At 40.7% G+C, this 11729-nt stretch overlaps 1 protein-coding gene across 1 annotated transcript; it reads left to right on the plus strand.

The window, feature by feature from the left end:
• Positions 1 to 7836: 7836 nt before the first annotated feature.
• Positions 7837 to 8487, plus strand: CTRU02_201396 (uncharacterized protein; the record flags this gene model as incomplete). The annotated part of the gene is made up of 1 exon (XM_070203839.1): positions 7837 to 8487. The coding sequence occupies one exon, from the start codon at positions 7837 to 7839 to the stop codon at positions 8485 to 8487; it is 651 nt and encodes a 216-aa protein (XP_070062421.1).
• Positions 8488 to 11729: the final 3242 nt, after the last annotated feature.

Below are 11729 nucleotides of genomic sequence, written 5' to 3' on the forward strand. Positions count from 1 at the left end.
GACTATTCCCTTTAGTCGCCGGCTTAATGTTGCGTGACTGACTGTATAGAGTGCACCTGCAGCCCGAGCACTAAGTTTTGGGTTATTTCTCATTGCTTGAAGGGCAATTTGTAACCTTCTTTCAATACTAGCTGATTCCATGATTTATTGTAGAGGAAAAGGTGCCGGTCGCGTCAAGGTGCGACGGTCGCGGTTTACTGTCTCACTCGCTTGTCTGTCTCACTCGCTTATCATATACGTTATTCTAAACTATAATTAACTAAGTACTATAGGAATATCTAGATAAGTCTATTATTATATACTTTAACGATATCCTTATATTCTTTAAAACGTTAGAAGAATATAAAAAGCATATCTATAAGATTTTTAAAATACTTAAATAAGCAAAGCTACTTATAAAACTAGAGAAAAGTCTATTTTATAAATAGGAAATAGAATTTTTAAAGTTTATAATTACGCTAAGCGTAATTAAGATATCCCTTAATAAAATCAAGGCTATATAAGAATAGCCTATATTAAAGAACCTAAAGGATATACTATCCTTCTTAGGATTTATTAACTTCTACCGAAAATTCCTTAAAGACTATTTTAAAACGATATTGCTTCTTACTAAACTTACTAAGAAAAATATACCTTAAGAATAGATAGATAAATAATAGAAAGCATTCTAAGAAGTTAAGGATAAGGTTATATCGGAACCTGTTATCTAGATTCCGAACCTTAAGAAGCCTTTCGAGCTCGAAACGGATGCTTCGAACGAAGCTAAAGGAGCGTAGTATTACGACCCGATAGTTAACAGACTACTGACGACAACCCCGTAGGGGCTTAGCAGTTATAAGGACGGCCGTTAGCCGTTACGTCGTAATAACCCCTACGGAATAGAAGAACTAAGATATAGGTTACGTAACGATAAGCAGGACCGACGGATGATAAGTAGTCCTGGGATAGGACCGACGGTGCTAAGGGCGGTCTATAGCGACAGACCGACGTCCTAGGTGTCGGTCCCCTAGGATTAGGAAGTATTTAGTATAGAACTAGACTTATATATAGTTAGGACTTAAGTCCTCTCGAGTCTTACCTTTCTTAGTTTTTTAGTAATTAACTTTATAATTACCTTAACTAGTACTTTTAGTTATACCTAAGTAACGACTACTTTACGACTCTTATTAAGGCTTTAACTAATTACTAAGGCTTTTAAAAGTTTACAATCTATTTAACTAAGACTATAGAACGACTATTACTACTCTTAATCCTTAGCTTACTATTAATATAAACCTACTATTAGTTAGCTAGCTATAATACTTTAATTACTTTTATTTAGTAAGTTACTTTTTAAGAATTACTAAATAGTATAGACAAGATGTCTTCTCGTGCTTCTGCTAAATTACCTACTCTAGGATCTTTATCCTCTTCGCGCAACCAGCCTCAGAGCCTTGCGCAGGAGCCTGCTAATACTAAGGACTTCGACATGCTAGACCTTAAGTACGACTCCGATAGAGATAGCTTTTTTACTAAGGAAAGCTATAATAAGCTCCGACGTATAATCTAGAAATAAGAAGCCGAGACAAAAGATATATAGAAAATCGTTAACGAAAACCGATAAGCAATAGAAAACCTTAACAAGCAACTCTAGCATGCTAGACAGGCCTACAAGAAGCTAGAAGAAGACATCAAGGGGGACGCCAACCTCCGGAAGATCTAGGAACTCCAGGGGGAAATCACCACCCTCCAGGCCGCCGCCAATATCGTTACTACGCCCGTCTACGGAGGACGACAAAAGCTTAAGCTCAGTACGCCTATTACCTACAACGGAACCCCTAAGACCTTTAAAAGATTCCTAATTTAGGTTAAAAACTATTAGAACTTTTACTATAGAGATTTTACTAATAAGACTAAAAAAGTAGTATATATAGCTACCTACCTCCGAGGAAAAGCCTTTAAGTAGTTTAAACTAATCTAGGAAGAATACCTAAAATGCGAGACCTTCGACGAGTATACTACCGAGACTTGCGATATCTATGCTAATTTTAAAGGATTTAAGGACGTACTTAGGTTACTTTTCTAAGACCCCGACGAAAAGCGATAAGCCGAACGAGATCTAGCATAACTTAAGCAGACTAAGTCTACTAAAGACTATTTTGCTAATTTCTAATAACTTAGTATTTAACTCGACCTTACTAAGGAAACTAAGATCTTTATATTTTATTAAGGACTAAAAGACGAAGTTAAAGACGAGATTATTAAGATTAATCAACCTAACGACTTTCTTTAGTATGCCGAACTTGCTATTAAAATTAATAACTAGCTTTTTAAACGACGAAAGGAAAAAAGTAAAAAACGATAAAACCCTAACTTAGGACGTAAGTACTAGTAGCAGCCTTAGTACTAGTTTAATAACTAGCGAAACGATAATAGACCTTATAATAACTAGAATAACCCTTGATAAAGTACTGCTTATAGTTACTATAATAGACTAATAGACCTTAGTACTATATAGAGAAACGATAAAAAGAATGATAGTTAGAAGAAAGATAGATAGTATTATAACTATTAGAAGATTAGATACTTAGCATACGAATATAGGTTACTTAAGAAGGAACGCTTCTAACCGGTATTAGAGAAACGATAAGTAAGTATCGCTACAAAGACGATCCTTTATAAATAACTTAACTAGACTACTTGCTTCGATGATAACTACTATATCTATTCTAGTAGTAAGGAATACGTAGGATAATACCCCTAGAAACCTTAAGAACGATCTAGTTATAATACTACTAACGTACCTAAACAAACCCTTGCTATAAGATATAGAAGTAATAGTAAAATCAAGCGTAAGATAATTAAATAGCTTGATAGTATAAACGATAATAAGGAATTAGAATAAGATAATTAGCAAAGACTAAACCTCCTCTATATAGGACGATAAGCTAACCTATAGCGGATTTAACAAGACTTATAAAACCTTATATAGTAACGATAACTCGGTACGCTAGACGTATATATCGAACGAAGATAATATATATAAAGAGATCCCGTACGGATCTGCTAAATCAACTAAGAACTAGAAAAACAAGTCGAATCAGAAATAACTAAGAATACCCCTAACGACTTAGAAACACCTTACGATATTGCCTATCAACATACCTAACTAGAAGTCGCTTTTAAAGTCGCTTTAGTTAACGATACTAGCTTTAGAAAAGACTTTAACGAAGAAATATAGTAGTATTACTACTACTAAGACTAGTACTGAGTCTACTATATTAAGAAAGACGAAGCATGGAAGAAATAGTAAGAAAACGACGAATAAAGAATAGATAAGCAGTTAAAAAACTAGACTCGCCTACCGAAGATAAGGGATAACGATAGGCAGTCTAGACAAGGTCCCTATATAGCGTAACGACGCCTACGACATAACGACATAAGTATATATAAGTCCAAATATAGCTTAATAGAAGAATAGCTACTGCTATAATCGATAGCAGAGCCTAAGGAAACTTTATATTACTAAGAATAGTAAATAAAAGAAAGATAACCTAGAAAAGAAAAGCAGCCGAAGACTGCTACGAACTTAATACCGTTAAAGGAGAATAAGTCTAGTACGGCGGAGGACGTATTATTATAAAGACAGCGTAACTCTTAATATAGATCTATAGCTAGAATAAGCGACTTAACTTCGATATTACGGAGATAGGAGATAAGTACGATATCATCCTTAGAAGACTATAGTTATACGATAGTAACCTACGGATAGATTAGAAAACAAGCTAACTCTATTAAGACTAGGATTTAGTTACTAAGAAGCAACTATAGAACGGTACCTTAAACAAACCTCTTAAGACTCCTAAAGCAAAGAGATTTCTAGCATACCTATAGATAAAGGATGTAAACGCTAGGACGTTATTAGCAATAGATATCGGTAAGGAAGACCGACTTCTATCTATCCTAGAAGAATACTAGTAATACTAGAAGCTATTCGCTGAAGAACTCGAGACTAGACTCCCGGAATATAGCAACTACGACTATAAGATACCCCTTAAGGAAGGGAAAGAGCTAAAGCTAAAAGCAATCTATAGACTTAACTAGAAAGAAATAAAAGCACTCGACGCTTACCTTAAAGAAAATCTATAGAAGGGATATATTAAACCCTCTATATTACTAGCAGGATACCTAATCCTATTCGTACTAAAAAAGAATAGCAAACTACGACTCTACGTCGACTACTAGAAACTTAACGATTTTACGATTAAGAACTACTACCTACTACCGCTTATCTCTAAACTACGAAACCTATTATACGGAGCATAATAGTTTATAATACTCGACCTAAAAGGAGCCTATAACCTAATCTAGATAAAATTAGGTAAAGAATAGAAAATAGCGTTTCGAACACGCCGAGGATATTACGAATACCTTGTAATGCCTTTCGGACTTACTAACGCACCCGCGACATTCCAGACGATGATCAACTACGTCTTACGAGAATTTCTAGATATGTTCGTCGTAGTTTACCTCGACGATATCCTAATCTTTTCTAAGACTCTAGAAGACTATAAAAAATACGTATACTAAGTACTGCGGAAACTGTAAGACGCTAAACTCCTAGTAGAACCCGAGAAAAGCAAGTTTTACGCTAAAGAAGTCGAATTCCTAGGTTTTACGATAGCCTTAGGAATCCTCAAAATGTCTAAAGACAAAATCGTAGCAGTACGAGACTGGCTTATACTATAGAACGTTAAGGACGTACAATCCTTTATTAGATATATAAACTACTACCGACGGTTCCTAGAAAGGTACTTAGATAAAAACGACCCTCTTACGAGACTCTCGAAGAAAGATATTCCCTAATAATAGGAAGAAGAATAAGAACAAGCCTTCAACGAGATTAAACAATAAGTTACATCGGAACTAATACTTATTATACTAAACCCCGAGAAACTATTCGAAGTCGAGACCGACTCCTTAGACTACGCTATAGGAGGATAACTAGGCTAACGAGACGACGAAAGACGACTATACCCTTACGCCTTCTTCTCACGCAAGTTACACGGCCCAGAACTCAACTACTAGATATACGACAAGGAACTTATAGCAATTATCGAGGCATTTAAAGAATAGAGACCGCAACTCTCAGGAACTAAGTACGAGGTCAAAGTATATACCGACTATAAAAATCTCGCATACTTTACTATATCGAAAGATCTTAATAAACGATAAATTCGATAGTCCGAATTCTTATCAGAATTCAATTTCAGAATCATCTACCGAAAAGGCAAGGAGAACGGCAAGGCTGACGCCTTTAGCCGAAGACCGGCCATAAGGTCTAGGTACCTAAGGAAACCCGAGTTATCCTCAAAATAGATAAAAACGGAGACCTTATACTAGCAGCCAGACTTTTAATAATACCTAGAAGAGACAGTACTAGTACGACTAGAAGGATATCTCCTAAAGCTATTAGGGAGATATACTCCGCACCCGTATATAGTTACCAAGGCGTAACCAAAACGTAGAAACGCATCCGTTAATACTATGACAAAACGGCTATACGATAAGAAGTATCTTTAGCGATTAAGGACTATAAGGTTTGCGTAAAAAGCAAACCTAGCCGATATCAGCCTTATAGAAAAATATAGCCGCTCCTAGTATTGCAAACTGTATAGGAATCTATCTCGCTAGACTTCGTTACTAAGTTACCTAAGTCCCGAGAACCGATAACTAACGTCTACTACGATAGTATCCTCGTTATCGTCGACAGACTTATAAAATACTTATACTTTATTCCGTATATAGAGTCAAGCATTATAGAAGACCTCGCTTATAAGTTTCTATAGGTAATCGTAAGCTAACACGGAATACCGAAGGAAATCGTATCTAATAGAGACAAGCTGTTTACTTCTAAGTTTTAAAGATCCCTAATCTCGCAGCTAGGATCTAACTATAAGATGTCTACTGCTTTCTATCTATAAACCGATAGCTAGACAGAACGAATTAATCAAATCATAGAAACCTACCTATGCTACTATGTTAACTATTAGCAAAACAACTAGGTCTAACTACTACCTATAGCCTAGTTCGCTTATAACAGCGTAGTAGGAGAAAGTATAAAAGAATTACCATTCTACTTAAACTACGGATTTAACCCGACAGCCTATAGACAACCCCGACAAGGCCTAACAGCTCTAAAAGCTATAGTAGATATTAACAAACTTAAGGAAATCTAACGAGATCTTCCTAGAGACCTTGAATTTATGCGCGAACGTATGCGTAAATACGCTGACAAGATAAAAGTTAAGGGACTAACTTTAAAGGAGGGGGATAGCGCATACCTTCTCCGCCGGAATATCAAAACAAAACGACTAAGCGATAAGCTAGACTTTAAGAAACTTAGACCTTTCGAAATTACGAAGAAGGTATCTAACGTTAACTTTAAACTCGCACTACTAGACATTATAAAGTATTATCTAGTTTTTTATATTTTACTTTTTAAGCTAGTGTTAAAAGGATTACGAACTATAGACTATATCGAAGTCGACCTGGAATAAGACTACGAGGTCGAAAGGATCCTTAATTATATCGATTAGTATGATGATATAGAAATATAATATCTAATTAAGTAGAAAAACTACGGATACGAAGAAAATATATAAGAACCTATATCAAACTTAGAGCATATATAAGAGGAACTTTAAGAATACTAGACGTAATAGGAAATACGATAGTATGCTAAAGCTATGTAAAGACTAATATATAACCCTCGCGTCAGAAACCCTTAACCTAAGTTTCGACTAACTAAGAAACCCTAAGGTAATAAAACGTTTCTTTGCTTAGGAATACCTAGCCTTAAGTAGCCGAGGAACCTTTAACACTCCCCGCACCCGCGCTATCTACTAGAAGACTTAAACCTATAAACTCGTTACTAAAACCTAAAAGGGACTAAGGAGGATTATTCCCGAGACCTACTGCTTAGAGGTTATTAACGACGAACCTCTTGTAAGCATCTAAGGCAGGTAGGACTTCGTCGTCTGCTAGGATGCTATCCTCCTTGTTAACCTCTTATATACTATGCTTAAAAACTTCGGTCTGCCGCTTCTAAACTATCTTATAGACCGTCCGAATCCGTTTTAGACGACCTATAGCATCTGCTATTTAAACTTGCAAACAAGCAAACTCTTAATAAAGCGCGAATAGCTCCTTACTGTTACGGCCAGCTAACTGACAGTGGGTTTGTGTTAACAGTAAGCCAGGGATTGAGAGTAGTAACAGTCGTTCCGTGGTCCTGGTCGAATAGATCGTAGATCTTCAAAGGTCTTGGTGATCAGTCAAGGCCTCAACAAGAGTCGTAGAGTAGTTGTCACTTAGGTATAGCTGAAAGTACCGGTTAGGGTAATCACAAAGTTGATTGCTGAAGAGCTATGGAAGTCTGACCATGGGCCGAGCTCAGGTCATACTATATACAAGTCCTGGACAGTCCCTGTGTCTTGTCGCTGATCACTGATCAGGTACCGGTGAGCGATCAGTGATCGTTGGTGAGCGCTCAGTAGCTCTGACTGAGCGCTCAGTGACCCATACTACCTGCTCAGTCTTATCTTATCATTACGTGACTTGTACTATAGTTCTTCCGTTCCCGAGTGAGTCCCTGTTGTTCCCGTGATCCTGCAGTATAAATGTCCTGTTCTAGCCGCCCGACGCCCAAGTGGGTCGTTCAGCTGTTATCCTTGTTTACGGGTCGTAACATCAGGTCTCCTCTCCAAGGGTCTTGTCCTCAAGACCAGCTTAAGTAGGTCGTCTGCCCTCAGGTGGGAGGGCGCCCAACTTGCTTCCTTTAATGATGCTCACATCATGTCAGGTCGCGTCAAAAAACGAAAGGTCGTACGAGCGTTCGATTCTCGTGCGGAAAAGACAAAGCAGCGCGATTCCCTCTTGAGTCTTATCTTGGGCACTCGTACCGTCATGCCTGTTTGTTCCTCCTGTGAGGTAAAGGGTTTTTCGTCGTGCGAAGCTTCTCTTTCTGATTCCTCTCGATGCGCCGAATGCGTTCGTGGCGGCAAGTCCTACTGCGACCTTCAGGGTCTCAGTGCCCAACAACTTCGTCGGATTGGTGATCAGCATCAGAAGCTTGAGGATGCTTTGGAGAAGGCAGAAGAGGAGCGTCGTGCTCTGGACGCCAAAGTAGAGCGTCTTCGAAAGCAGAAAAAGATGTGGTTTGAAAAGATGATGCGCGCGGTGCGCCGTGGTATCGACAGTGTGGAGGAGTTAGAGCGTGTTGAGAGAGAGGAGGCAGAGGCAGAGCAGCGTCGGGTAGAACCGGTTCGTCCTTCGGCTGATTCGCCTCGTCTGCCGGTGGAGTTTATAGCGGATTGGGATACCCTGTACCCGGATGTCGCTTTGTCGCCATCCTTGTTGGCTAAGTTTGGTTTGTTGGATTCAGGGTCGGTTGTTGAGAGGCGGAGTACTCCTGAAGCGTCTCCTGGGGGTGTTGGAGGCCCTTAGTGGGTTCCTTTAGGCGGCTCTGGGGTTCCTAAACGAATGAGAGGGTGTTTATCCCGTGGCTTGTTTGATCGTGGTGGACGGATGATAGGTTGTGGTTGTCGTAGTCGAAATTGACTTTTTGGCGTTTGTTTTTCGATTCGTACTGGTGCTTGTCTTTGTTGTTCTTGTTCTTGCTGTCTCTAGTAACGTCCGAGTTCTTCCTGTGCGTTTTCGAGGCTCTGAGGTAGTTCCTATGTGTTGTCTTCGTGTCCGTATCCTTTCTACTTGACAAGGTAGCGGATACTTTTTTGTTCTTCGATGTGATCGATTATCCGTTCGACTTCGTATTCTTGTTCTGGATCTACTTCGATATAGTCCGTAGTGTACGATCCCTTTGGTGCTGATTCGAGAAGTGAAATGTGAAAGACTGGATGACACTTCATGCTGTCGGGTAGTGCGAGTTTAAAGTTGACGTTAGATACCTTCTTCGTAATTTCAAAGGGTCTAAGTTTCTTAAAGTCTAACTTATCGCTTGGTCGTTTTGTTTTGATGTTGCGGCGGAGAAGGTATACACTATCCCCCTCCTTTAGAGTTGGTCCCTCAACTCTTGATTTGTTGGCGTATTTGCGCATGCGTTCGCGCACAAATTCGAGGTCTCTGGGGAGTTCCTGCTGGATCTCCTTAAGTCTGTTGATGTCTGCCACAGCTTTCAGAGCTGCTAGGCCTTGTCGAGGTTGTCCGTAGGCTGTTGGGTTGAATCCATAGTTTAGATAGAATGGTGATTCTTTTGTACTTTCTCCTACTGCGCTGTTGTAGGCGAACTGGGCCATAGGTAGCAGTTGAACCCAGTTGTCTTGCTGATAGTTGACGTAGCAGCGTAGGTAGGTTTCTATGATCTGATTGATTCGTTCTGTCTGGCTATCGGTTTGCGGATGGAAAGCGGTGGACATCTTGTGGTCAGATCCTAGCTGCGAGATCAGGGATCTCTAAAACTTGGAAGTGAACAGCTTGTCTCTGTCGGATACGATTTCCTTCGGCATTCCGTGTTGGCTTACGATCACCTGCAGAAACTTGTAGGCGAGGTCTTCTGCAGTGCTAGACTCTATGTACGGGATGAAGTACGAATACTTTGTGAGTCTGTCGACGATGACGAGGACACTGTCGTAGTGGACGTTGGTCATCGGTTTACGGGACTTAGGTAACTTAGTGACGAAGTCTAGCGAGATGGATTCCCATGCGGTTTGCGGCACTGGGAGCGGCTGTATCTTTCCATAAGGCTGATGTCGGCTGGGTTTGCTTTTCGTACAAACCTTACAGTCCTTAATCGCTAAAGATACTTCTTGTCGTGTAGCCGTTTTGTCGTAGTGTTGGCGGATGCGTTTCCATGTCTTAGTTACGCCTTGGTGACCGTGTGCGGGTGCGGAGTGTATCTCCCTAATGGCTTTAGGAGACATCCTTCCAGGCGTGCTGGTACTGTCTCTTCTGGCTATCATTAAGAGTCTAGCTGCTGGCACAAGGTCTCCGTTTTTGTCTGCTTTGAGGATAACTCGGGTTTCCTTAGGTACCTAGACCTCATAGTCCGGTCTTCGGCTGAGGGCGTCGGCCCTGCCGTTTTCTTTGCCTTTCCGGTAGACGATTCTGAAATTGAATTCTGACAAGAATTCGGACTATCGAATTTGTCGTTTGTTGAGATCTTTCGATGTGGTGAAGTGTGCGAGATTCTTGTGGTCGGTGTATACTTTGACCTCGTACTTGGTTCCTGAGAGTTGCGGTCTCCATTCTTTGAATGCTTCGATAATTGCCATGAGTTCCTTGTCGTGTATCTGGTAATTGAGTTCTGGGCCGTGTAGTTTGCGTGAGAAGAAGGCACAAGGTCGTAGCTGTCCTTCTTCGTCTCGTTGACCTAGTTGTCCTCCTATGGCATAGTCTGAGGAGTCGGTCTCGACTTCGAATGGTTTCTCGGGGTTTGGTATGACGAGTATTGGTTCCGATGTGACTTGTTGTTTGATCTCGTCGAAGGCTTTTTTCTGTTCTTCTTCCTATTGCCAGGGGATGTCTTTCCTCGAAAGTCTCGTGAGGGGGTCGTTTCTGTCTAAGTATCCTTCCAGAAATCGTCGGTAGTAGTTTACAAATCCAATGAAGGATTGTACGTCCTTAACGTTCTATGGTGTAGGCCAGTCTCGTACTGCTGCGATTTTGTCTTTAGACATTTTGAGGATTCCTGGGGCTATCGTAAAACCTAGGAATTCGACTTCTTTGGCGTGAAACTTGCTCTTCTCGGGTTCTACTAGGAGTTTGGCGTCTTGCAGTTTCCGTAGTACTTGGTGTACATGTTTTTTGTGGTCTTTCAGAGTCTTGGAGAAGATTAGGATGTCGTCGAGGTAAACTACGACGAACACATCTAGAAATTCTCGTAAGACGTGGTTGATCATCGTCTGGAATGTCGCGGGTGCGTTGGTGAGTCCGAAGGGCATCACAAGGTACTCGTAATGTCCTCGGCGTGTTCGAAACGCTGTCTTCCATTCTTTACCTGATTTCATCCGGATTAGGTTATAGGCTCCTTTTAGGTCGAGTGCTGTAAACCACTGTGCTCCGTGCAACAGGTCTCGTAGTTCGGAGATGAGCGGTAGTGGGTAGCAGTTCTTGATCGTAATGTCGTTGAGTTTCCGGTAGTCGACGCAGAGTCGTAGTTTGCCGTTCTTTTTTGGTACGAACAGGATTGGGTATCCTGCTGGTGATGTGGAGGGTCTGATGTATCCCTTCTGTAGATTTTCTTCGAGGTAAGCGTCGAGTGCTTCCATTTCTTTCTGGTTGAGTCCGTAGATTGCTTCTAGCTTTGGCTCCTTCCCTTCCTTAAGGGGTATCTCGTGGTCGTAGTTGCTGTATTCCGGGAGTCCGGTCTCGAGTTCTTCGGCGAATAGCTTCTGGTATTGCCGGTATTCTTCTGGGATAGACAGAAGTCGGTCTTCCTTGCCGATGTCTATTGCTGATAACGTCCTGGCGTTTGCATCCTTTATCCGTAGGTATGCTAGAAATCTCTTCGCTTCAGGAGTCTTGAGAGGTTCGTTTAAGGCACCGTTCCGTGGTTGCTTCTTAGTGACTGAATCCTGGTCCTAATGGAGTTGGCCTGTTCTCTAATCTATCCGTGGGTTACTGTCGTATAACCATGGTCTTCCAAGGATGACATCGTACTTGTCTCCTATCTCCGTAATATCGAAGTTGAGTCGCTTATTCTGGCCATGGATCTGTATTAGGAGTTGCGC

This window comes from Colletotrichum truncatum (genome assembly GCF_014235925.2).
Source record: "Colletotrichum truncatum strain CMES1059 chromosome Unknown Contig_0001, whole genome shotgun sequence".
Classification (NCBI taxonomy): domain Eukaryota; kingdom Fungi; phylum Ascomycota; class Sordariomycetes; order Glomerellales; family Glomerellaceae; genus Colletotrichum; species Colletotrichum truncatum.